Source organism: Lepidochelys kempii, chromosome 10 (assembly GCF_965140285.1).
Source record: "Lepidochelys kempii isolate rLepKem1 chromosome 10, rLepKem1.hap1, whole genome shotgun sequence".
Classification (NCBI taxonomy): Eukaryota; Metazoa; Chordata; order Testudines; family Cheloniidae; genus Lepidochelys; species Lepidochelys kempii.
The window spans coordinates 43,158,384-43,186,237 of NC_136389.1; the positions used below are offsets into that span (position 1 = coordinate 43,158,384).

General features: G+C 47.3%; 1 protein-coding gene across 2 annotated transcripts in view; it reads right to left on the reverse strand.

Moving 5' to 3' along the window:
• Window positions 1-8,963: 8,963 nt before the first annotated feature.
• Window positions 8,964-27,854, reverse strand: part of ARIH1 (ariadne RBR E3 ubiquitin protein ligase 1) — a 114,095-nt gene continuing 95,204 nt past the window's right edge. Inside the window, exons 10-14 of one of the 2 annotated variants that reach the window (XM_073363118.2) lie at window positions 24,539-24,669; window positions 24,375-24,433; window positions 15,471-15,742; window positions 14,471-14,583; window positions 8,964-10,418 (exon numbers count right to left, since the gene is read on the reverse strand). In XM_073363118.2, coding sequence (XP_073219219.1) covers window positions 10,334-10,418; window positions 14,471-14,583; window positions 15,471-15,742; window positions 24,375-24,433; window positions 24,539-24,669 — 660 coding nt within the window. In that variant the 3' untranslated portion in view covers window positions 8,964-10,333. The remainder of the gene's footprint in view (window positions 10,419-14,470; window positions 14,584-15,470; window positions 15,743-24,374; window positions 24,434-24,538; window positions 24,670-27,854) is intronic. The other variant, XM_073363119.2, reaches the window with a different exon arrangement.

Consider the following 27,854-nt stretch of genomic DNA (forward strand, 5'->3'; position numbering starts at 1 on the left):
TTACTAGCTGACCCGGAAGAGCTTAGAGGAAGAACCATAGAGAGGAGTGAATCGCTGACCCGACAATCCGCAGCGCGCGCAGGAAGGAGCCCCAGAGAAAGCCCCGCTCCTTGCGGAGGCTGCGTCTCTCCGCCTCAGGCCGGGAAGCCCCGCCCCTACCCACACTGGCCTCTAGGGGCGGGGCCGGTAGGGGCTTCACCGCTGCGTCCAGCCAATCGCTGAGCCACCCCTGGGGGCTGCCCTGGCAACAGTCCCCTACTGGGTGCTGCGGCTGGTGCTCGGCCCGGCTGGCTGGGAGCCGCCAGCAGACACCAGAGCTCGCGGGCACTAGGGGGCTCGGGGGTGACAATGTAGCGCCGCCGAGTGCTCGCCAGGGCGGAGCGTGTCCTGAGAGCGCGTCCGCCGGGAGCCAGTCGCGGGGAGTCCCCGCCTGGGGGCGGGGCGGTGAAGTGAATCCGGAGCTGGTTGCGGGACCGATCCCCAGGCTGGCCGGGGGGAGGGAGAAGCCCGGGCTGCCTGGGGGAGCGGAAGTGAGCCGAGGACTTTGCTCAGCTGTCCCTCCCAGGGGGAATGGGCGGGTAGAGGGCGCAGGTAACCCGGCTGTGGCACAGGGCCCGCGGCCCTGCCTGTCAGCGCGGTTGGGGCAGGCGTGGCGCTCGTTATCAGTTTTCGCTTCCAGTTCACTGCAGGGTTGATTATTCCTGTGTAGTTTGTTATGTAAAGCCTAGGTCTGTGCTTTCCCGCTGTTTGTATTCAGCGGGTTGTAGGGGCTAAGGCCTCAGAGCACGAAGGCAGCACTTCTAGCCCACTGATTTGAATGAAGGGTCCTAGAGCCCTGATTTGAATGAAGGGTCCTAGAGCCCTCTGAGGAAGTGAGCTGTAGCTCACGAAAGCTTATGCTCCAGTAAACTTGTTAGTCTCTTAAGGTGCCACAAGTACTCCTTTTTCTTTCTGAGGATCTGGGTCTACCTTGTTTTGCCTTAGCTAGTGAAGACTACATTATTTAGAATAGCAGCATAAAAGAATGGGTAGGGCAACAGAATTTAAAATGTAAAGTACTCTAGTCAATGGGTGATCCTATGGCAGTGGTAAAGCCTGGGTGAACTTAAACCAAAGCTGATAACAGTAAAAGCTTGAATTATTCTACCCTCTGTGGACCCATTTCCAATAATGATGATACAAAAATTTCCATGAACTTCAGGGAATGCAGGATCAGCTCATTATACTCAATGGAGCCACATCATTGGCTAGAATTAAGGCTAGAGTAGTAATTTTCCTTCTGATTTTGCACATGAGCAAGTCTGAATAAAGAACATAAAAGAACTAATTAAAACCGAATCTTCACACTTAAACTGAGTAAACTAAACAGCATAGATAGAACTCTGAGACAGTCGCTTCAACCAGTACCGGGTTTACAATGGCGCAGGGGCGCCAGGTTCACACTTGGAAGAGGCCCACAAAGGGTTAATCCAGCCTGGGCCACAGCCCAGCAATGTGAAGAGTCAACAACTTCCTTGCAGCAGCTGAAACACTCAGCAGCCTAGGGAGCGCAGTGCGCAGGTGCAAAAGGGACCGGGTGTTGCAGGGTTTGCTGGGAGTTGTAGTTTGCATGCCGCAGGGACTCTGGGACCAGCGCTGGAGCTGCACTACTAATTCCAGAATGTCCCGTGTCATGCTACCAGCCACCCCAGCTGAAGTGGTCACACCGGACCGAAAAGAAACCCCAAGCAAGGAAATGGTCTGGTGCAGGGAGAGGTTCCTGGCGCTAATCACGCTGTGCTCCCCTCCCCCTTGGAGCTCCTGGCTCCCCCCACACCTGAGTCTCCCCCACTATCCTGGGGCGGTGGGGAGCGAACGTGATGTCTGGGGTCTCCTGGGCACTGTCCCGACCCTGCACTTCAGGGTGGTGGTAGTTGTCTGTGGTCTCTGGGAGGAGGGGGGGTTGTGATAGGGGGGCTTGTCAGTGCTGGCTGCTGCACCCCCTGCCAGTGGGAATGCCCAGAAACTGCCCCCCTGCACTCTGGGGAGGGGAGGGAGCACAGCCCAGTTTTGGGGGAAAGGGCAAGTTAGGGTGCAATGGGGGAGCTGGCAGTGACTCTGTGTGGGGGCTGTAGGAGAAGAAGCGTGTTAAGGTGAGGGTTGGCTTGGCAGATGGAGGAAGGGGAAAGTCTGGGTTGAAGGTGGGGGTTGGCTCAGTGTGGGGGAGGTAGCAGAAGAAAGGGAGGTGACAGCCCTGGGGTGAAAGTGTGTGTGGGGAGGTGGGCAGTAGCAGGGAGATTGAGAGCCTTTGTTAGGGGGCAGTTGTGTGGGATGGGAACAGTAGGAGGGACCGGGGGGAGCAGGAGAGCCCAGGTGTGAAGATTGGGGTAGGAGCTTGAGGCTGGATTGTGGTATTCTTTGTGATAAAGTCTGTGTGTGTGTGTCTCTCAATGGCCCTTTCTCCCTGCAAAAGATGGGCACCAGCAATTTACCTTCTCACACTCTGCCCCAAAGTTTTGTAAACATTATTGTACCAAAGTAGAAAATGCAGCTTTCAAAAAATGTATTTACGAAACATAACTTTGGGTGGAGCAGGTGGTGATGGGGAGATGCAGGTGCGACACCACTGACTGCTACATCCAGGCTTAACGTGGCTCATAAGTGTGCTAATTAAGCACTTGTGTTCAGGGCCCCAAGCAGGTCCTGAGTGTTTAAAGAAAAAAGAAAGAACTAACAAACAATCCCCCTCCCACACAAACCAAATTCAGTGGTGTTCTGGGTACATTGATGTTAGCCAAGTTTGTTCTCTGTGGGCTGAGTGGAGGTCTCAGTTTGACTTCAAATATCTTGTTTTTGAATAAATGTTTTCATTCCCATCCCAGCAATACCACATTTACTATGGCATCAATGGTGCTGTCATGCTGGGCCCACACTTGGAAGGGGCTGATCACAACCACATAGAGGCCCACAAATAAGTTTGGTGCCAGGCCCACAAAAAGTTAATCTGGCCCTGACTTCAACTGAGGCCTGATCCTTAAAAATTAGCTTGAGCTAGCTATGTTATTCCATGTTATGAAAAATTTATAGTTATGTGGACCTAACCGCTCTCATAGAGAAAGCTTATGAGGAGAGGCTGAGGGAACTGGGATTGTTTAGTCTGCAGAAGAGAAGAATGAGGGGGGATTTGATAGCTGCTTTCAACTACCTGAGAGGTGGTTCCAGAGAGGATGGTTCTAGACTGTTCTCAGTGATAGAAGAGGACAGGACAAGGAGTAATGGTCTCAAGTTGCAGTGGGGGAGGTTTAGGTTGGATATTAGGAAAAACTTTTTCACTAGGAGGGTGGTGGAACACTGGAATGCGTTACCTAGGGAGGTGGTGGAATCTCCTTCCTTAGAAGTTTTTAAGGTCAGGCTTGACAAAGCCCTGGCTGGGATGATTTAATTGGGGATTGGTCCTGCTTTGAGCAGGGGGTTGGACTAGATGACCTCCTGAGGTCCCTCCAACCCTGATATTCTATGATTCTATGAAAGCTGACAGAATAATTCTTCCCCCATCTAGCTACCATATCTTGAAATGGATTAATTGCATCGACACATAGAAAAAAGCTTCCCTCCATGTAGGAAGTGTCTATACTACTGTGCTGCAGTGCCGTTGTAGTAGCTGTAGCATAGGGATGCCCAAACTCTACCATTAAACAGCAGGAAAACTAAGTTGTAAACAGTTCATAACAGCCTGTAGGAGCCATGTGTATCCTATAGCTTGCAGGTGCTAGTTAGAAGAGAACACCTACAGACCTTGGCAGAAATGGCTGTGAAAGTCTTAACACCTCTGCTGTTGGCTGCCTTTCTATTCACAGAACTGGGTATCAGCTCTGTGAAGAAAAGGTAGCATTGCCATGGAAACCACAGCCACCAGCTGAGTTAGAATCTGTTGCCAGGATCAGCTGCTGGTTTACAGGAAAATGCCTCTCTCTACCTAACCCCTAACACCCACCATGCTGTTAGAACTTAAGGGAGGAGAGTTTACAAAAAATATTCAAGCAGCTGAAAGGAACGAGGTTTTAGTAGAGCTACCCTAGGTTTCCTTCATAGGAGGCTAGTTACCTGGCACACTAGCAATCCCAAGGTGGCTGAAGGCACATATCCTAAACAAAGTGGAGAGAGTACCAATACCTGGTACAATCAGCCATGAGTTACCGGCAAGCTATATAGTAAGTTATTGCTTATGTATGAAGTATGGCTACTTTTCACACTCACCAGTAAAACCAGCCAGACTAGTAAGAAATAGAAAGCACTATCAATATGCAAGTTTGGAGAGGCCAGCATAATACAGGGAAATTTGTTGTTCTGCTCTGAAAAGTGGCTATGTGAAAATAGCACCTTCCTTGACAGTTGCCTCCTATGTGCAACCATAACTTCTAAAATGCCTCCTCCCACGCCCTTTTTGGGCCTGTGTAGCCACCTTAGCATCCTCGACAACCCTAAAAGTGGCTGGATTCTAGTCTTGTTTATGCTTTCAGAATTGCTTACCAAGTTTTAACTACAGGCCCAAAGTCTGACCTCAGTTACACTACATAATGCTGCTGAAAGCAATGGGCTCAATTGGCTGCACTATATGCAGAGTGACCTGAACAACCTCTTGCAGGTGGTGATGTATTAGAACAGGGGTGGCCAACCTGTGGCTCTGGAGCCGCATGTGGCTCTTCAGAAGTTAATATGCGGCTCCTTGCATAGGTACTGACTCTGGGGCTGGAGCTACAGGTGCCAACTTTCCACTGCTCAACCCCAGGCCGTGCCACCCCTTACCCCAAGGCTCCTGCCCCTTCCTGCCCCCTCCCCTGAGCCTGTTGTACCCTTACTCTTCCCTGCTCCATCCCAAAGCCTCCTGTACACTGCAAAACTGCTGATCACAGTGGGCAGGAGGCACGGGAAGGAGAGGGAGGTGCTGATCAGCAGGGCTCCCTGCACACAGGAGGTGCTGGGGGAGCTGATGGGGGCTGCTGACGTATTACTGTGGCTCTTTGGCAATGTACATTGGTAAATTCTGGCTCCTCCTCAGGCTCAGGTTGGCCACCCCTCTATTAGAAGATAAACCATCTTGACTCATGCATCCCCAAGCTGGGATTGCTGGGCTAGCAGTTAGAAAATCTTTTCACTTATAAAATGAGCAAGTTCAAGCTGCTATCAGACATAAACCTAGAACCCCATAAGGGCACGCAGTCACTAAGGGCCAGATTGTCAAAAGGTACTTGGCACCTAACTCCTATTGAAATTCATTCAGGCATGTAAATACCTTTGAGGATCCAGGCCTAATTAGAAAGAAAAAGTGGCTAGTCAAACAAACTAAATCAGTGGCACTATAGACAACTGAAAACATGCTTGTGACTTCTTGTCAAAGATTCCTTTACAGGCTAGACCTGGACTGAGACAAAATTGAAAGCCATTAAAACCAAAAACCCACAGTGAGTGGGCTCAAGTTGGCTAACTAGTGATACTCTAGTAGTGTTAAAAGCTAAGTGGCCCCAGCAAGCTCGTTTAAATGGCTTGTGTATTCTTATTGTATGGTTTACCTTGGGAGAGAGGGGTTCACATGTTCTGGCAGGGCAGTGATTCCATTGCTCTCTCCTTTTGGAGCTTACCGAAGGTGGGTCTTTCAGACAGAGAACAGTATATCACAAAAGCACACAGGGAATTTTTGTGATGTTTTCAACCAACTAGGGACATAGGATTTTTAAATTCTGAAATGATGACATTTAACATTCAAATTTTCTTAATTTAAAACATTTTTGAAAAAAGGGTTAATTACCTCACCCCAAAGTTTTCATTGCTTTAAGCTCTTATAAAAGAATGAATCCCATTTCCCCATCTAATTGTTTATTCTTTTGAACTCAGAAGTCATTACACCATTTCCCCTACCCCAAGTAAAGTAGAGACAAATGAAAAATCAGTAGTCAATTCATAAGAGGGGAGGATGATACCCAGACACTGGCATTTCATGTAAATACAAGAACTCCAGCTTTGGATGCAGAGGCTAAACAGCATTATTATTGAAATCTGTAGTATGAATGCCATGGCTCTTTGCAGCCAGATGTCAAACGTCAATCACCAGGAAGGCTAATCAACTGCAAGCTTCTCCAACTACTGGAGGCTAAAAAAGGCCCGTTTCTAGAATGACAGTGCAATTTGTTCCTGTTTTGCTCTAACTGTTGGAGGAAGCCACCCAGCTCTGACACACACATGCCTCTTTCCGCACATGCGGGTTTCAAGGAGACCGGCACTACTGATTTTATGGGCTGCCACCATCTCTGTGACTGGTAGTATGTTTATAATATATGGATGTTAAGAAACTTAATTGTACTGGACAACTCAGCCATGGGACTGACATCAGTATCTGAGTGGACACTTGTGATGAAGTAGGAATGTTCTTAACGTTTTCTCTGAATACTGTGTGGGTGCCTCAGTTTCCCCTAGGCATTTCTTAAGTATCTAGGTGGTGAGATAAGGGGGTGTGATTGTTGCAGAGCCCTACAGGGCCAGTGTGATGCTGTCTGCACAGAGAATGGCCGACACCCTGTCTCTTGGCAACTAATGGCCTGGGCCCCTCCTCTGCAAAGGTGCCAACTGAAGGTGTTGGAGAACAAAGAGATCAGGTGGCCTCCTGCCCCAGGAAAGAGACAAAAGCCAGAGGAGGGGCGGGAGAGTTTCAGTTTGGAGCTGGCTGGGGAAATGGAGGGAGGCCCAGATGGGGCTCTGGCCTCCCTGCCCCCCAAGCCAGACCTGATTGAGGGGTCCTGTTCTCTGTACCTACAAGCTTTGTTTTAGACCATGTTCCTATCGTCTAACAAACCTTCTGTTTTACTGGCTGGCTGAGAGTCACGTTTGACTTCAGAATTGGGGTGCAGGACCCACTGGCTTCCCAAGGAGCCCCACGTGGGTGGACGTGCTGTGGGAAGCGCACGGTGTGGAAGGGGCTGCTGAATGCTCCGAGGTCAGACTCAGGAAGGTCGAAGCTATGTAAGCTTCTTGCCCTGGAGACAGTCTGCTCTCAGAGAGGAGGCTCCCCCAGAGTCCTGTCTTCGTATGGAGTAGTTCCAGAGCATTGCCCAGGATCTCTGTGACAACACTTTAATAAGAAAAATCCAGACACATATACTGTGATGTCAAGGTCACTATTTTAGATAGAGATGTGTCATTCAGTAGCTCACCCAGGCAAGCTACGAATAGGGCACCCTACCTACACCACCACTCAAGGTACCTGAGGAATTTATGACAAACACAAAAATAACTAATGAAATAACAAAATAAAAGTTTATTAGCATTAGGAATGCTTTCTCTCCCTCTGTAACCTTAACATGGAACAGTCCAGCAGTTACAATGAAATTGCCTAACGGTTATTTCCACAGCATGAGGTGCTCTCTCTATGGAAAATTGGAGGTTAGGAGTCCTGGATCAATCCACCCACCAATCTGATTGTCTCACCGTACGCAAGTGCTTAATAGGGCCCGGTCAGCTGAGAGCTCAGTTAAGATAGTGTGTGTGTGTGTGTGTTTTGTGGGGGTGGCTCTACAGCACTCTTAACTAACTTCTAATGCAACAGTTGTACTAAAACAGTCATTGATCCAGATAGTATAGAAACCACTAGAGCGGCAGTGAGTTACAGGGGATTTAGGGTTCTGAAGGCAAGCTACTAGTGTTGCTGTTCTGCTTTCTGTTCATAGGACCCTGTCATGAAGTTAGCCCAGTGTAATTTATTGAGGCCCATTCACAATTTTGCGTATTGCTGCTGTCAAGCATCCAGTCCATGCATCCTAATTGCAAATATTTGCCCTTAAAAGAAGGGAAGGGCCTGCCAGCTGATGTGAATGATCAGTCTCAGACTGGGCAAGGGACTCTGCCCAGCTGGCACTACTGAAAAAGATAATTTTCAATAAATATGGAGAATTAGAGTATTGAAAGCTGGGATAAAGGGTCAGCAAGTGAACAGTGACAGACAGCCTATGCAGAACTTAAACACTACATGGGAGATGGTGGTTTTAATCAGTTGTCTTAAATGAGGTCTACAGAGATCAAGATTTAAGAACACAATAAATCCCTTCATCTTTAGGAGCTGAAGTTCTTATGTGTACATTGGGTTTCAGGTGATGGGACAGTAAGCAAATAGGATAAAACCTGACCCCTGGAAATTTCAACAGCTAACTGAGGAACATTTCTTTTCAGGGGACCCCCCCCCCACCCACCCACCCACCCAGCACAGCTACTTGTGCCCCTCAGTTAGCTCCAGGTGGAGATGCTATTTTAGGAAACATTTTGATTTACATTTTTAACCTGAAATATAGATTTTGGGTCTGATGTTTTCAAGAGCCAATCAATAAAGTTTGGGTGGCAGAGAGCTGCAAGGATAGAGCAGTTTTAATAAGAAGTGAGGCCAGATGATGTCCTTTAGTGATGTCCTCGTTGTTGTGTGCCCAGCCTGTCAGAACAGAGCTCTTCGCTGTACAGACATACACCCTCGGATTAATTTCCCTCAGAGCAGCCTTCTAAAGAAAAGGGTACAGGACACAAGTTGTGAGGGTGCATGTGGTCATTCTGCTTCAGTGCAATTCTACAAGAGGGCTTGAGGAAAACAAGCCCTTTCAGGGGAAGCTGATGCACAGCAGGAGTGGAAGTGCAAAGTTAACCTGCTGCAGGTGTCAGCATTTAGCAGCATCCTCTCCAAGGGCAAGAAAGTTGAAGGAAATGGCTAACACCACCTCAGCAGAAACTGGTGTTTTATATTAGGGACCTCTCTGTAGACTGCCTCAGCTACCCCTCTTTATTCCTTCCCCCTTCACTTGGTAGGTTATCAGCAAGCTTTTAGAACACTGGCCTGGTGAAAAATACCACAGAAGGGATTCCTATACAGAAGTAAATTTAATAAAACCACCACCAATTGTGTACTTTAACATAGCTCTTGTTACAGAAATAATAAAAATGGACTCAGTAGCTAAAACTCATTAGTTCTTACCCCTTTTAATTGAAAAAATATCCCAATGATTTCAATTGCTACTGCACTAGATGGAGTGTTTAATACTTGCCAGGACAGTTTGCCCAATAACTGAGCCCAAAACAAACAGACAATTCCACCATCTTCCTTTTCAACGTCACGATTTGTAATAGTGTAAGTGAAACTTAAAAACAGCAAGGAATGTTCCATTTGATAGCTAAAGGGGGAGGGAGAAAAGATCCACAGTTGAATTCTTTCAATGCTCTTTAAGAAGTGGCGTAAGAGAGAATCCCCCTTTTCCTCCATCAAAAGAAAAATTCCTAACACACACTTCCCATGGATTTGAACATCAGCCAGGTTCAGAGCGCATGTCCTGGGTGCATGGGAATGGCTAGGTCTGATTTTGGTAACATTCTGGGTGAAAAAGACAGCATCCTGAATCATAACATACATTCATCTCTAATGAAATGCACACCAAGTTAATCAGTTTGCATTAGGAGCTGGAAATTTGAAGGGGTGGTTCCGTTGCCAGCAATGGACACACAAACCATGGAGGCCAGGGAATCAAAGATGCAGGAAGAGGAAAAACTCAACTTTTCAGATAAAAGCCTTCAAAAGAGTCACTACACCAGCACACGCTTCCCCCACCCCAATCCCAGGGCTAAAAAAAAGCAAACAAAGAAAATGCACAGCAAATAGACATAATCTTGAAGATTTTTAAAGAATAAATATTTTTTTTGTAATTAAACATTATGCAAACACGTGCCACGCTTGCTCTTTGTCCATGCATATGCGCTATATACAATTTTGAAAAATACTGTGTTGTCCTCTTTTTGTTTTAAAAGTCATATACAAAGTTTTTTCCTTGCTGTGTACCCCCCTCCTCCCCTCCCCGAGAATCATCTTTACAATGAGCCAATCAACATTCATTCATGAACTTGGGTGTGTGAGAGGAGGGGGGAGAGGGAGAACCCCTTACCAAAGTACATCAAAATGGCTGGTTTGGACATGAAAAGCGGTGTCAAGAAACTGGTTTAAATTTCATCTGTACTACACACAGGAAAAAAAGAAAAAGAAAAAAAGGAGTCGGCTTGGAGAATGAAGCTACGTTACAAGTTAAAGTTGGAGGGTTTTTTTAGTGCGTCTGTCACACTCTTATTGGCCGCCTAGAATACTGTTGTACAATGGTTTATCTACCTTTTTTATTACAATATAATTTACTTAAATTTTCTGTTAGCAAAACAGAATCCCGGTACTACAGACCCAGCGGTGTAATAGGCATAGTGCCTCTTTTTGTGTGTGTTTTGTTTTAATTGCATGAGCACTCTAGATGGTAAAAGTTTTCAGAGTTCATTTTATGCAGGGCCAGTCTCAGTCCTCAATGTACTCCCACAGGTCCTTCTCATAGCCTTCATGCACATGCTGCAACAAAACCCTTCGTCGACTCTCGCAGTATCTGCAGCAAAGGGGGAGAGCACATTGAGATGCTGGTTAGGAACTGCATGTACACAAGTGACTGTCATGCTTTGACATGGTTTGACAAGGCCTGGGAGTCAATCAAGATGTCTGTGAGGTACACATTATAAACATGCGTAATATAGTGCTTTGATCTGCAGAGAAGGAAGTCATTTGCAAAGCTAGCTCAGCATTATCCCTATTTTACAAGCTGAAAGATGGACACATGGAGGGGTTGTGGCATACCTACAAGCACAGCACAGGTTAGTGGCAGAGCTGGAAACAGAAGCCAAGTTCTGCTGACTCAGCATGGTGCCCTAGCCACTGGACCACGTTACAATGACAGACGAGAAAAGCCAATATAACACAAAGACAGGGTCCAATTTTGTTCAGCTCCAAAACAGTAAAGATGGAAGCAATAAAGACAAAGCAATGGCTGGTTACCCTAGCTGGACCAAGAGTCTGTCCTAGGAATCACAACCACATGTGCCTGAAAAGTTTACACACTATGTCTTAAAAAGACTCTCCAATCTGCACACATTCAAAACAGGATGTTTTCCCTGTTGGTGAAGCAGCAGTTAACACCGATCCCAGAGCTAGGTACACTCCTACCAATATCAATGGCATTGGGGCAAAGCAATGAATCAGAAGGAATCATGTTCATTTCAGATGTAGTAGCCAACTAGAAAGATAAGAAATAAGTCTTCAGTGTCATAGAATCATAGAATATCAGGGTTGGAAGGGACCCCAGAAGGTCATCTAGTCCAACCCCCTGCTCAAAGCAGGACCAATTCCCAGTTAAATCATCCCAGCCAGGGCTTTGTCAAGCCTGACCTTAAAAACCTCTAAGGAAGGAGATTCTACCACCTCCCTAGGTAACGCATTCCAGTGATTCACCACCCTCTTAGTGAAAAAGTTTTTCCTAATATCCAATCTAAACCTCCCCCACTGCAACTTGAGACCATTACTCCTCGTTCTGTCATCTGCTACCATTGAGAACAGTCTAGAGCCATCCTCTTTGGAACCCCCTTTCAGGTAGTTGAAAGCAGCTATCAAATCCCCCCTCATTCTTCTCTTCTGCAGGCTAAACAATCCCAGCTCCCTCAGCCTCTCCTCATAACTCATGTGTTCCAGTCCCCTAATCATTTTCGTTGCCCTTCGCTAGACTCTCTCCAATTTATCCACATCCTTCTTGAAGTGTGGGGCCCAAAACTGGACACAGTACTCCAGATGAGGCCTCACCAATGTCGAATAGAGGGGAACGATCACGTCCCTCGATCTGCTCGCTATGCCCCTACTTATACATCCCAAAATGCCATTGGCCTTCTTGGCAACAAGGGCACACTGCTGACTCATATCCAGCTTCTCGTCCACTGTCACCCCTAGGTCCTTTTCTGCAGAACTGCTGCCTAGCCATTCGGTCCCTAGTCTGTAGCTGTGCATTGGGTTCTTCCGTCCTAAGTGCAGGACCCTGCACTTATCCTTATTGAACCTCATCAGATTTCTTTTGGCCCAATCCTCCAATTTGTCTAGGTCCTTCTGTATCCTATCCCTCCCCTCCAGCGTATCTACCACTCCTCCCAGTTTAGTATCAAAATTCTATGATTCTATGATTCTATGACATTAACACATGTCCCTTTAATGCTACTTATTGACACATTTCTAGAGATAATCCCTTTTTACTGGCTATGCCAAGTTTTGCCCTCTGCCCCCCTCCCACTTGCATGTTAGGGACAAAAAAACCTTTACTCCATTACTTGCTTCCCAGTACAGCAGGTATGACCATGTCACTAATTCCATGGCTAATCAGTGCAGCTTGACAGCACAGGTGGAATACCACCAGCAGAAAAACAATTAGCTGAGCCAAATCCATTCAGCTGCACAAAAATGTTGAGCTGCAGTATGAAAAGCTAGAATTTAGGAACCAACTCATGAGTTAAAGGCTCCCACTGAGGGTAGAGAGGCATGTGACAAGGGCTGCAAGTTCAGTTTCCAGGCACATTTGTCTGTCAGTGTCATCTGAAGGGCTCTCACAGCTGAGTCTTCTGCTCCGCAAAAGCAAAATACCTGTCGCCCTAGCTAAGGCAAGATACACATTAGCAGAGGGGAAAAAAGTTGTCTCGTAGGTCTATTGCAGGAATCTTCAAAGAGCCAACAATCCTTGATTACATATGCTACCATACCTAGGAACAAGAGGGAAAGCCACAGAGCAGCAGCACTCAGAATTGTCTTGCTTTAAATTACAGCCTTAACATTAACACTCAGCATCTGATCCAGCTGACAGATTTATTTGAATGAACCTATTCTAGTTCTTCCCATTGGTATCAGCTGTTGGAATGTAAATCATAGCACAAAGTCCCACTGATTTAATGGAACATGTGATAATGGAACATGCACAGTAATTGCTTTCCAATCTTCGGTTATTTTGCTGGCTTTTTCTAACTCCTGTTTTCCAGAAATGTCATGGGCATCACAAGCTGATAGGACAAAAACAGCTAGAGCTGAATGAACAAGGTGGACATTCATTGGAATTCCCCAAAGAATTCTTTAAAGCTGCACGATTAAGGTAGTATCTGGTTAATCAAGGACCTGTGCGTGCTTGGAAGGCCACACGGTCTCCCCAGAAATATAAAGGCAGGTTTGGATGCTGTGTTTTCAGGCAAACCAGACCATGTTTAGTCTTAATTTGCCTGTCTGTTTTGGATAGTTGATAACAGAATAAATTTTAAGAGCAACTGCATCAGAGCCAAAGTAAACAGCCTAATGACAGAACAAGTTAAAAACTACTCAAAACCAGAGTCCAACGGAAATGTTCCATTCTAGTAGTGCTGCCAGCCACTACAGGAATGGGCGGAACCTCCATCATACGATCATTAGTATTTATATTCACAGGGGAAACTTCCTAGTCAGTAGAATTCCTTTTACTTGTGCAGTGGCTTGCTTTTCCTGCTAGATGTATCAGACATTTAGTAACTCTGGCCTGTTGCCTTAGAACTGAAGCCCATAATACTGTAACCCATCTATGTTTACAGTTTTTATTTTTCCATATTGTAGGAGCACTTCCCAAGGACTTTCAGGAGCAGTGGGATAATGTGCCCTTTAAGCCCCATCTCTCTAAGAGGCAGTAGTGAGGGAGTACATGACTCTCCCCCTTTTCTTGCATGTTGCTCTTCTCTCACTATAGCCTTGAGGGGGAGGAATAGCTCAGTGGTTTGAGCATTGGCCTGCTAAACCCAAGGTTGTGAGTTCAATCCTTGAGGGGGCCATTTAGGGATCTGGGGCAAATATTGGGGATTGGTCCTGCTTTGAGCAGGGGGTTGGATTAGATGACCTCCTGAGGTCCCTTCCAACACTGATATTCTATGATCCTATTCATTGGTTAGCTTACAGTCAGGGAGAGAAAAGATGCAATGGAGTCTAGCTGCCCAACTACAAAAACATTTTGGTTGACTCATCTCAGGGCAAAATTATTGGAAAACAACATTAAACCAACTCATCCCTCTCCCTTCACTACATATGAATCTTCCTTGATCTTTTTCAGAGCCTCCTTCCTTGCAAAAACTGCATGGTCCAAAGGCAACCACACTTTACAGAGGAGCCTTATCTACACTAGGAACACTCTGAAAGTTTCCCACCACTGCTCAACAGAAGAGGAGTTAACAGTGCTGAGAGTCCTGCTGTGGGCTTCCCACCAGCATCACAGTCAGTTCAACTTGCTCCCAAGAGGGCTAGATGACTATGCTGTAAACTGTGCTGGCAGCCTGTCTTCACTAGGAATCCCGCATTGCTAATGCTTGCTTGGTTTGTGTGTGTGCAAGAGATCAGCCTTCTGCTGCTTGATTAGCTGCTGGTAAGAGATTGGCTGCTGATCAAGAAACAGGGCAGAAGGCCAACGAGAGACTCTCGGAAGGGATAAGGTCTGGGAGAAACTTGCGGCCTGGTTGTTACACATGCACTCTCCACAGGCTCTTACCTACCAAACCAAAAGTGACCTACAGAGGGATGATGTCAGGGTCTGTGCAATATAGGACACACACTCATTTCAAAGTGTACCTGTACTTATCTTGTACTTTCTGCTTTATGTCTTGCAGCGAATCTTGGGATATATCTCTCTCCAGGTACCCAGAAAGCACCTCCGTAGCATTCTCTAAGTCTGCTTGGTTATTCTGCAAAGACAAAGAGACCAGTTTTTTGTAGACACTTCTTCAAATAGTCTAGAAATCCTGACCTAAACGAGAAACAGGTAGAGACAATTAGATTGGATAACACTTCAGAGAGTGCCCCTCTACAGATCAGAGGTGAGAAGGAGAATTCATTTCACAATTCAACCAAAAGTTACTACAGATATTCAAAATTTCCTTTACATTTTTTGACATAATGCTTGTTTCCTGGTTTGGTTTTTCTTGCAGGGCAAGCAGAATCTCCCCCCTCCCATCCTTTATACATCTAATTCCGCTCAACGCTAATATCCTCTTTGCTGATAAGTCCATAATCAATGACAAAGCACAGCTTTGAATATTGGTCTTTACGCTCCTTCCACGGACTGTAGGGCCATACAGCATTTTGCTTAGGTCCTGCATGAATAATGGTGTATGGTTTTAAGTTAACAGCCACCACTGCTTCTATCTATGTAGCATAGACTCAGGGACTGTTTTGGCTTTTGACCACTATTTTACTGCTACTGCCCTGAAACCAAGCAATATTGGATAGATAAACAATGTTAAAGCGAAGATCTAGGTGACACTTTCAACAGATCAAACCTAAAACTTGCTTTTTGTAGGTCTCATAATACAGTGATTACTGTATAGCATGAGACTGCAGTTAGACAATGATTTACAGTGCCAGTTTACTTTACTTTCCCCTTTCCTCAGCAGGGAATGCTTCATGTGATACTAAATGACCTCTGATTATTACAGCCTCACCAGCACTCAAGAATACTCAATAAACCCACATCTGTATGGCCTCTGAGTAACTCCTTTCCATGGATCAAGTCCCCCCCATGGTAGTAGTGTTGCTTGCTGGGAGTAAGGAGCACAAAGTGTATTTTCCCTACCTCGAAGATAATGGACTGATTATTCTTTTTGAGGTAGAAGGCAAAGACATAAGTGTACATGAGTGTGGCACGACACTGGCAGAGGACGTCAACTGCTTTCTTCAGGAACTGCACCTCGATCCACGACATGTTGTGCTGCTGCATCTCCTCCATTTTCTGCTTCACCTGAGCATAGAGTTTGTGCTCAAAGCGCAGGCTCTGCATGTGGTTCATATAGCGGTTGCAGTAGAACAGGTACCTCTGCAGGGCTGCTCTGGATCGCTGTGTTAATTCCCATTAGGGAAAATAAAATAAATAGTTACAACAAAGTAATGGCTGAAAACTAGGAGAGAACAAATAGTCTGAAGGAATTCAAGTCTGACCAACAGAACAGAGTTTCCATTCGGAAGATGTTTTTGCGCCTTTCAATAGATCAGGCTCAGATGGGACCCTGGCACCACTGAAACACACCCAGTCATTGTGCAGGTCTGAGTAAGCAGGTCCACACCCTCTGGGGAAAATCAGGTCAAAGAGGGCGTTAGCACTGCAGGAGGAAATCCCAACCCATGGCATCTAGAAGAATAATTAAACCACATTCTAAAATACAATCCATTTACAGTACACAGGCACACCTGGGTTGTCATGCCAAGCACTGAATGAGGCAGGGAGAAGAGAGGAGAGCATGGAGGAATGTGCTACTGCATATGCACAATAGCAGGTTTAATTCTGACATTTACTAACTGCTGAGTGCTTGATTTTGCTTTAACAATCCAATGTAGATTTTTGTAGGTTTTTAAAAAGAAAAAACATTCTATTTTGCGCAACTAACACCGTAGCCCAATTATCAACAAGGTTTGAACTCTGGACCTTCTGCACCTGAGCTAATAGAGTAACTTCAGTAGCTGTCAGCAGGAGTAGGTTGTTATCCTCTATGGAACAGCCACTGAAGGACAATGAACACCACATTGAAGGCAGTGGGTTATACATGCAAGAGCTGCCCCATTTTACAGACAGCACAGCCAAATGCAGATATGGCAGCTTCTGGGAGGCAGCATGGTTAAGCAAGTGAGACTTCAAAGTAACAGCCGTGTTAGTCTGTCTTCGCAAAAAGAAAAGGAGTACTTGTGGCACCTTAGAGACTAACCCATTTATTTGAGCATAAGCTTTCGTGAGCTACAGCTCACTTCATCAGATGCAAGTGAGACTGTGTTCAACTATGTAGGAGATAACAGGTCTCTTCCCAGTTCTGTCAGAAGTGACCTTGTGTAATCTCAGGGGAGTATGAGGCTTTGCTCTTAATAAAGTTTGTGAAGCGTTCAAAATTAACACCAACAACAGTCAGCAAGGAAAAGACAGTTACCTTTTCCGTAACTGGTGTTCTTCAAGATGTGTTGCTCATGTCTATTCCACAATAGATGTGCATGCTCGCCACGTGCACTGGTGCCGGAAGCCTTTCCCTTAGCAGTACCTGTATGGGAGCACCCCATCCACCCCTGGAGTGGCACCTCCATGGCGTAGTATAAGGAGAGCTGCGTGTTCCCCCCACCCTCAGTTCCTTCTTGCCAGACAACTCCAACAGAGGGGAAAGAGGGCAGGATGTGGAATAGACATGAGCAACACATCTCGAAGAACATCAGTTACAAAAAGGTAACTGTCTTCTTCGCGTGATTGCTCATGTTTATTCCACAATAGGTGATTCCAAGCTATATCTGTTGGAGGTGGGTAGGAGTTCACAAACTCTCGGGACAGAGCACAGCCCTGCCGAACCCAGCGTCCGGGAGACAATCACACAATGTGAGGTGAATGTGTGAACTGAAGACCATGTGGCATCCCTGCAAACGTCCTGAATGGGGACATGGGCTGAAAAGGCAGCCGACGAGGCTTGCACCCTAGTTGAGTGTGCCCTCACAATCGATGGCGGAGGGATTCCCACCAGATCATAACAGGTATGGATGCAAGAGGTGATTCCATTTGGAGAGCTGCTGAGTGGAGATCGGCTGACCCCTCATGTGTTCTGCCAAGGCAATAAACAACTGCAAAGACTTCCTGAATGGCTTAGTCCGCTCCAGGTAAAAGGCCAGAGCCTGTCTCACATCCAGTGTGTGGAGGCGACACTTCTCACTGGGTGCATGGGGCAGAGGCCTGGCAGGAAAATGTTGTGACCCATGTGGTAAGCAGAGACCACCTTCGGGAGGGAGGGAGGATGTGGGCAGAGCTGGACCTTATCTTTATGGAACATCGTGTATGGGGGCTCGGAGGTCAGGGCCCTGAGTTCCGAGACCCGTCTAGCAGATGTGACCACCACCAGGAAGGCTACCTTCCATGAGAGGTGCGACCAAGAGCATGTAGCTAATGGCTCAAAGAGGGGACCCGTCAGCCAGGCCAGCACCAAGTTCAGGTCCCACTGACGGACTGGGGGCCTAACATATGGGAAGAGACTATCCAATTCCTTAAGGAATCGGCCAGTCATAGCATGGGAGAATACCGTGTGCCCCTGTACCAGCGGGTAGAAGGCCGATATGGCTGCCAAGTGCACCTTGACCGATGAGGGCGCCAGGCCTTGGGCTCTAAGGTAAAGGAGATAGTCTAAAATGAGCTGGATTGGGCCAGCCACAGGGGAAACGCCCTGCTCAGTCGCCCATTGGGAAAACCAAGATCACTTTGCAAAGTAGGCTCGACGTGTGGAGGGTCACCTGCTTTCCAAGAGGACGCACTGAACCCCTTCTGAGCATGCCCTTTCCTCCCAGCATAACCATTGAGCAGCCATGCCGTGAGGTGTAGGAAGTGACCCTGGTCCTGGCCATGGCGGAGTGACCACCAGGCTCGTGAGGGTCCAGTACCAATGTTACCTGGGCCACGCCGGGGCAATCAGGAGGACCCGGGCCCTGTCCGTCTTTATCTTTTCCAGGACCTTGCTGATCAGCAGGATCAGGGAGAAGGCATAGAAAAGCTGGCCTGACCAGGATACGAGGAAGGCATAGGAGATAACGCCCATTCCCAGCCACCCCCCGGGGCAGAACTGGGGACACTGGCGGTTCTGCCAAGTTGCGAACAGGTCCACCTGGGGAGTTCTCCACTCTTGGAAAAATCTGTGCATCCCCTCTGCGTGTAGAGACCACTCGTGCTGAGAGGCGAAGTCTCGGCTTAGGCCGTGAGTTCTGGGCATCCAGTAGGTGGCAGGACTGTATGCAAATATCATGGGCTATACAGAAGTCCCACAGCCTGAGGGCTTCCTGGCAGAGGAGCGGGCCCCGCCTTGCCTGTTGATGTAAAACATCAAGGCCGTGTTGTCCGTGAGAACTCTGACCACTCTGCTCTCCAGGTATGACAGGAAGGCCACACATGCCAGCCGGACCACCCTGAGTTCCTTAACATTTATATGAAGGGCAAGGTCTTGCGCAGACCACAGACCTTGGGTCTGAACATCCCCCACATGGGCTCCCCACCCCAGGTCCGAAGCATTGGACACCAGCTCCACTGACGGGGGCCTGCCCCTGAACGGGACCCGGCGGAGCATGTTCCCCGGGGAGGACCATCCGTGTAGGGAGGCGATCACCGGCTCGGGCACAGTGAGGACCTTGTCCATCCTGTCTCTGGCCTGGGAGAACACTAAAGCCAACCAGAGCTGGAGGGGCCTCTTCCTGAGTCTGGCGTGGTGAACCACATATGTGCATGCCGACATGCGACCCAGGAGCTGGAGACACATGAAATTTTGTGACTGTCGACAAGCCCTTTCAGGGTCTCGAATCTGTCCAGTGGGAGGGAGGCCCTGGCCAGCATCGCGTCCAGGACCGCCCCGATAAACTCTATACCCAGGAGGGATAGGGGTGGAGGGTGGTTGGACGGGGTAGAGGTAAATAGGAGGGCGTAGCCCCAGGAGATGGTGTTGAGGACCCACCGGTTCAAGGTCAGCCGCAACCACTCTGGGAGGAAAGCACACAACCGGTTGGAGAAGGGAAGCTTTATTACGCGTGGATCCCTGGTGTGAACTGGTAGGTCGCCCCCGGACATCCCGTCAAAACTGACGTTTCCCCGCCTGTTTACCCTTGGAAGACCCAGGCTGTGGGGCAGACCGGGACTGCCTCTGTGGGTGTTTCTTATAGTCCTGCGACTTTTTACAAGTATTTAGAGTATTTAGAGTGGATGGCCTGGGTGGGAACCTGCTGTGGCTTAAACTTAGGTCTAGCTGGAGCTGGAACAGAGGCCAAGTGTCTTAAGCATAGTGTGGGAATCTTTCAGGCTGTGCAGCTTTATGTCCATCTGTTCCGCAAACAGGGCCTTGCCATGAAATGGGAGGTCCTGCAAGGAGTTCTGCACCTCACTGGACAGCCTAGACAGCAGAAGCCACAAGGAGCTTCCTCATGGACACCGCAGAAGCCATAGACCATGCAGCTGTATCTACTGCATCTGACACTGCCTATAGGGTTGCCCTGGCAGCCGTCGTACCCTCCTCCACCAGAGCTTTGAACTCCTTCCCATCACGCTTCTGGAGGGAGTCCTCCAATTTGGGTAGAGCGCCCCACAAATTGAACTCATACCGACCCAGGAGAGCCTGATGGTTCGCCACCCTTAACTGGAAGCTCAAGGACAAATAAACCCCTCCCCCAAATAAGTCAAGCTCCCTGTGGTTGACCGACTTGACCACCGGGGAGTTGGGGGCAGGCTGGGTGTACAGGTATTCATACCCCTTGGCGGGCACAAAGTACTTCCGTTCAGCCCTGTTAGAGATGGGAGGCAAGGAAGCCAGGGTTTGCCACAAGGCGTTTGAAATTTTTGCCAACCCTTCGGGGAGTGGGAGAGCCACTCTGCCCAGTACCGAGGCTGACAGGACACTGAAGAGGGAGTCTGAGGGTTCCTCCAACCTCCTCGGCCTGAAGGTTGAGGCTTGATGCCACCCTTTTCAGTAGTTCCTGGTGGGCTTTAGAGTCCTCCTGAGGGACAGAGGGATGAGGGGCCATAATCGCCTAATCAGGGGAGGGTGAGGAGGCAGGCGCAGTACTCTGCGTACCCACCGGAACCGGGGGTCCCACCACTTGGTAGCCTTCTGGTCATGGATGCGAAGATGCACATCCCACTGACTCCTTCCAAGGAGGCTGCGAGAGAGAGGTCAACGGCTGTTCCAAGGCTCCGGCCACTGAGCGAGCCCCGACCAGGGGCTGCGTCGGGGCCACGGGGCCCATTGGTACCATGGTGCCAGCCAAGGAGCCCGGTGCCACTGCACATGCTCTGGTACTGGCGGAGCAGGCTGTTCAGCCTGACTGGCCTGTCCTATCGATTGACGGCTATGAAGGGAGGCCGGGATGGCATACGACCTGTCGCTGTCCCTGTCACTGGACCAGGAGGAGAGTCGTCGTTGGGAACGGTGCCGACCATGAGACCGCAATCCCAACATGGAGGAACGGTACCGCAGGTAGAAGCTGCTCCACGATCGGCTCCAGTGGGCGGATCCGTGACAGCGAGGTGCCGGTGATCGATGCCCAGGACTGCAGGAGCGGTGCCATGGTGGGGTCCTAGAGCGAGACGATGAATGGGAACAGAGTCGATGTTTGTGTAGCGACTGGCTACAGCAGCCCCTCGGAGATGAGGGATTTTGGTGCCATTTGTCTCAGTCTCAACGGGGCCCGCTCCTCGAGGCAGAGCGGTGCCTGGAGCCCCTGTTAGTCAGAACCCAGCCAGACAACCTGGATGACCGGCGTGGACTACGCACGGGGCGGTCGCTGAGCAGCGAACAGCGTCGGGAACATTCCCTCTACCGCAAACAGTACCGAGCAGGGGCGACTGTAGAGATCCCAGTGGTGGCTTGCCTCTGGACCGGGGAGCCAGAGTTGGTGGTCCCCATGGTACTGGCAGGGACATAATGTCCTGGACCGCTTGCAGGGCCTCCGGCGTGGAGGGCATCTGGACATCTGGGGAAGCCTGCTCCAAATGGGCTGGGCTACTCCGCTCAACCTGAGTTGGAGGCCTGGAGGCCGATGGGGACCAAGGACTGCCCAACATGGGTTTAGCCTCTCCCCTGGTCTTGCTCTGGTGCCGCAGCGGAGAAGGCCTCTTCTTAGCCTTCTTGGCATGCCCCACTGATGGGGAGTGGTGCAGACTGGTAGATGGCACCGAGGGGTTGCCGTGCACCGACACCGTAACTAGTGCTGACTCGGAGCGGCGCACTGGAGTTGGTTAATGCCGACTCCATCAAGATAGCCCCGAGCCGAATGTCCCTTTCTCTCTTGGTCCAAGGCTTGAAAGATCTGCAAATCTTCCAGCGATCACTGAGATGGGTTTCCCCCAGACAGCGCAAACAATCTGCATGCAGATCACTCACTGGCATCGGCCACCTACAAGTGTCACAAAACTTAAAGCCCGGACCCGGGTGCACTAAACTAAACTAATCTGACTCCTTCAACTACAAGTGCTACAACGAATGAACGAACGAAGAGTTCTAGAGGAAAGCTGCAGACAAGCTGGAGCAGAGCAGTTCCAAAGCACCTTCACTGGCAGCAAGAAGGAACTGAAGGTAGGGGGAGTGCGCAGTGCCCCTTATACAGTGCCATGTAGGCTCCACTCCAGGGATCGCTAGGGGCACTCCCCTTTGGGTACTGCTAGGGGAAAAACTTCCAGCGCCAGTGCACGTGGCGAGCATGCACACCTATTGTGGAATACACATGAACTATCACTCAAAGAAGAACATCACTCTAGAACCTCACTTGCTCCCAGCCAAGTGTATCTTCATTTAAGTCAGTTTTTCTAGGTCATGACCCACTTTTCTAGGACCTTTTCTAGGTCATGACCCACTTCAGAGTTTCAGAAGGTGCGGGAATCAAATATATATATGAATGGGGGGGGGGGGAACCCCAGGTTACAACAGAAGTTTTGGGCCTCCCATTCCCATCTAGTTATGGGAGAGGGAATGCGGTCAAAGAGTTCAGGCCTTAAATCAAAAGATATTGAGATCGACAAGGAAGAGGCCATGTCAGCAGCAGGAGAAGGAAGAGCAGGGGTGTGTCCCCAGCCAGAGGTTTTGTTGTATGCACATGTGACCACAAGAAAATGTGGGGAGTAGAAACCAGGAGTGGGAATTTTGTTCAGCATTAAATATTAAACAGGCACCCACCTTGTCCCTACAGCATTAAAGACACTCAAGAAAGGCAGGCTAGCCCGCCAGGATTGGCCCTAAACAGTTTACTATCCTTCAAAGCTCATTTTATCCAATCCCTTAGTGGATTTTTGCCAAGCAGCAAAAGGCACCCCTTTGACCACAGGGCCATCCCTTGGCAGATTTCAAATCCCTGCTGCAAACCAAGACGACATTAGAGCAGCTCAAAAAAACTGCCAGAAAAGTTTTAATAACGGGAAGAGTTAGGCAACTGTATCAGAGGAGTTGTTACAATTCATCTGTATTGATCTGTATTGTATTGTTATGGGTCATCTGGTATTACATACCCTTTAAATGGCACTTGAGAAGTAGGCATACAAGCTAAGACCTTAGTTAGCATGCATGTCCTTACAAAGCCAGCTACCTGTAGAGGAAGCAAAAGACTGCGTGCATGCTGGCACCCAAAACACAAAATCTAAGGAAGAACTTTTTTATTATTTATTTTTTAAAGGAGGCCCTCTGTTCCCATTGGATACCTGAAGATATCTGCCCCCATTTCAACATTCGATCCTTTGTGGCCACTACTGCTTCTAAGTGGAAAATAAGATTGTCACTCAAAACCCCAACCAGACCAGAATGGTGATTAATCTCATCTCTGTCTCAGCATCACTGCTAATCCCTGCCATTCCATGCTGTTAGACCCACAAAGTAAACCCACATCTTCTGTAAAGTTGTTAGACACTCGATAGACCATTGGGATGGTCAAAATCATCTCCTTATGGACATTCAACAATTGTTTTCAGGAATTTAACAGGAAGCGATACGCTGTGGGGTCATTTCATTCCAGTATGTGTGTACAGCGCAGCACACAAGGGCCTTATCCTGACTGCAACCTCTGGGTCCAACCCACAAAGGAAATTAATATCCTAATTAGAACACTGATTTACACCCTTCCAAGTTAAGTGCTGGTTATAGGTTACTACAATGTGGTTGTAAGAAATAATACTTATGACCAAGATTGATTGTACAGCCAAAAATATTTTTTTTAAATTACATTTTCAGATTAGCAGCTAGAGATAAAAAATTAAATAGTTTCACTATACTGATATTTACACTATATCAAGGAAAAACCTAATCTCAGAGTATGGGAAAGAGGTGCATATATTTAGTATGGAGAAATGCATCACTGATGAATAATACAAGCATGAATCACATGCATCCTAGTTTTCTTTTCACTGGCAGATTAGCTGAGGTACTAATGACATGCACAGGATAAATATGATGTACAGAAGACGGCTTATTATATACTTCAGTACATGTTACAGCCATTTGTAGTACAGGGTGTTTCAGGAAATATGCTAGTTACCAGCTATAGGAATACTTAGCCAAAGTGGGTGAAATGAATTGCTGCAATCTGCTGTACACAGGGTGCAATCCCTCCCTGTTTGTGAGAGTCCTCCTGGTTGTACTACCCATATTCACACTACAATGTTTAACTCAGCTGCATGTATACCCAGGACTTCTATTCAGTGAGCCTGCCTTTCACGAACATCTCAGTGAATGTGATGCATGCAATCAGCAAACCAGCAGGCAACAAGAATGACAAATAGCACAGTTTAAAATGTTCTGAGGACATTGTACATTGACCTTATCCCAAAAGGAAGATTTCGTTGTGATCAAATTTAAATGTTTTTTTGGAGGTTAACTGTCAACCTTCACTATTTGTGTATTTTAACAAGTAGTAACAATATATGGTAGTTAAAGGTTTACGAAGCCCAAAAGAAAATGTTCCTCAAAACTAGATGTTCTTTCAATGCCCACCAAGAGTTATGTACTCACCTCCTGTGCATCTCTTGCTGCCTTTGCATCATCCTCATTGTAGCGATTACAGTTGTACCTGAAAAAAAGACAAAGACTGAGTTCATGGACTGAAGTTAAAACATGTAGAATGTTGGCAATATAACTGCCCTATCCTTCCACCAGATTAAGGTTCTAAACCTACCAGGCAGATCCATGTGGCTCCCAAGGGCCAAGACACACCCAGCAGAACTCTGCTTTACAGTTCTGGTTCCGACAGACCATGTGGTTGCAGCCTCCATCTTTTTCAATGGTCACATGGCATTTTGGGCATTCCTGTGAACAGAACAGATACTAAGATCAATGTTAGAAGCAGGCCATCTGCTCAAATCTTTCCGATCTTGTTAGAACACAACACAAATATGGAACCTAATACAGCCAACTTGGTTCACAACAGAGCTGTGAAAAATTACACACCCTCAGAAATGAAATGGGCAGGAAAAAGTCAATATGATCCTCTTCCCTCCTGAGTCAGGCCCCAAGAAACTTTCAAACACTGGAAAAGGCATAACTATAAAGCTTGAAGAATGACTCATCTGGTTACATGACTAGTCACTGTAAGTTGACTTGCCAATATTGCCCTGGTACTTCAGGGGAAAAAGGTAATTTTATGATCATTAGTAATATCAACAACTGCCCTACTACTACCAGCAACTAATAAAGTGGCTCAAAGTAGACTAAGTGTGCTTCACACATGTTGGGAGATTTACCTTTTTTTTTTTCTTTTAAACTTTGAAGACCAAGGCTCAGATAGGCCAAGATAGACTTACACCAGCAAGACTTTTTGGATTGGCTGAAAATTGTGAAGTATTTAACATTTGGCTGCCACTTATAGAAGCCAATCTGTGTTGATGTAAACTGTTATTTTTTTTAAAGTTGTCCCCAACATGTAAAGAGCTACTGTACTCAAATGTTTCCTCTGTTTGGGCAGAATGTCTCAACATCCCAATTTAGGCAGTGGAATTTGTTTTGCAGACAGTTCTTGTAATGAACACCAGAACTGCTTTCGCAGCATGCTACTTTCTTCACAGCAAAACTTTTGGTCTACTCCAGCATGTACACTCAATATCAGAGATCAAAGTGCCCTGGAGGCGGTCTTGGATCAGTGACAACAACTGTGATCACATTTCATCTAAAAAAGTATCTGAAAACCTCAGAAAAAGAAAAAAGTTCCTCCTTCTGAAGTTCAGCCTCCCCGCCCCATCAACTAAACAGGCCATTAGTTCACCTTCGCACAATATGCCTACAATAAAATAGAATGGAATTAATGATTTCCACCTCATACACACTTTCCCCGTGGTGATTTTCACATTCCTGTTGTACTCTCCTCTCCCCACACATGCCACCCCAATCAAGGCCTTGCATTACTGCAAGGGATTGGATGGTAATCCCTCTGGAGTCTGCCGACAATTTTCAGTTGGCTATCAGGTAAAGGGGTGCCAGGAATGCAGCACTGACCGTGGCAACCCTTTCCAAAACAGATTTTCCTAAACCCAGGGCCCAGCCACATAAACCATCAACATCATTAGTAAGACACAGTCTCATCCTTCATTGTATTCATGGGCTACCTTCCCTCTTACATGGTATTGTCAGGAAACCAAGCACATTTCTCTTAGTGTAATTTAATGATTGCTACATTACACACACACAATATTTGCTGACTTGCCTATTGTGTGGTAAACAGTTGAAGCAAGACCCAGAGAAAAACATTTCCAGGGCCTCTCATAAACCAATATGCAAACTGCTACGTGGCTGTAGTAATAGCGAGAGTGAGAGTGTGGGTACAGTCAGCATTATCAGCTAGGGGAACATCTCTACACTTTATTTGCCAACCTGCAAAAATACCAAGAATATGATTTCTATTTCTTGCACTCTTGGGGGATAACTGTGCAGTAGAGAGATGCTCTACAAGGGGCTAAAATAGATTTAAAATTGGTTTACAGTTATTATTCAGCAGTCACTTCATTTATTTCAGAACACAATTCCACACACTTTGTGCAAAGCCACTTTTACAATCTGAACTTCAGTTTTGCTCATTTACATTTCAGGATTGGAGTCTTGAGACAGAAATAGGATGTTTCTAAATGTAACTCCTGGCTTGGGAACAAAGAAGAGAAAGTTACTCACCTTGCAGTAACTGAAGTTCTTCAAGATGTGTGTCCCGTGGGTGCTGCACTCCAGGTGACGGTGCGTCCCGGCGCCATTGATCGGAGATCTTCAGTACCAGTGCCTGGTAGGGATGCACGCACTCAGTTGGTATCTCCCATCTCATTGGAATCTTCCTGAGTGCGTGCGTCCCACACCCTCCTCAGTTCCTTCTCTACCGTGGAGAAATCATACTAGTACTCCAAAGTAGAGGGGAGGAGGGCATGGAGTGGAGCAACCACAGGTACACACATCTCGAAGAACTTTAGTTACTGCAAAGTGAGTAACTTTCTCTTCTCCTTCGAGTGCTGTCCCTGTGGGTGCTCCATTGTAGGTGAATGTGTAGCAGAACCCACTATGGTCAGTGTGACTTTGGAGATGCTGCAGTGAGTACTGTAGAGAGTACTGTATGGCCTACTATGGTGTCTGCCATGGTATCTTGCGTGATAGCATAGTGTTTGGCAAATGTGAGTTCAGAGGACCATGAAGCTGCTTTACAGATGTCAGGAACGCTAACGTTATGTAGGAAGGCAATGGATGTCGACATAACTCGAGTGGAGTGAGTTCCAATGCCTTTGGGAGGTTGAATATTTTGAGTACTATAACAGGATCTGATGCAGTTAGAGATCCACTTGGACAGATGTTGCTTAGAGATTGTCTCCATTACTGAAAGATCGAAAGGTGCAGCTAAGAGTCGTGGAGACTTACAGAATGGCTTAATCCTGTCTAAATAAAAGGCAATTGCTCGCCTGATGTCGAGAGTATGCAGGGTTGACTCTTGAGGAGTCTAGTGAGGTTTAGGATAGAAAGCAGGTAAGTATATTGGTTGGTTAAGGTGGAAGGTGGATATCACCTTAGGGAGAAATTTAGGATGTGGTCTCAGAGTGACTGTCTTTGGAGAAGGTTGTTTAGGGAGGATAGGCCATCAGGGCGCTTATTTCGCCTACTCTCCTTGCTGATGTTATTGCAACTAAGAAAGCTACCTTCATGGACATATGAAGAAGAGACGAGGTCGCCAAGGGCTTGAATGGCAGTTTCATAAGACCATGAAGAATGAGGTTAAGATTCCATGTAGCTGCTGTTGGGTAAATTTATGGGTAGAGATTTTGTAGGCCTGTGAGAAATCATTTTATGGTGGGAGAGTCCGTTTTTGACAGGAGGACATGCGGAGTAGGTAAGGATACCACGACTGTCTGGCCCAAGCCGGGGCAATAAGTATGATCCGTGCATTATCGTCTATGATCTGCCAAAGAACCCTGTGTAGCAGAGGGATTGGTGGGAAGGCGTTCAGGAGAGAGTTGGTCCATGGGATGAGG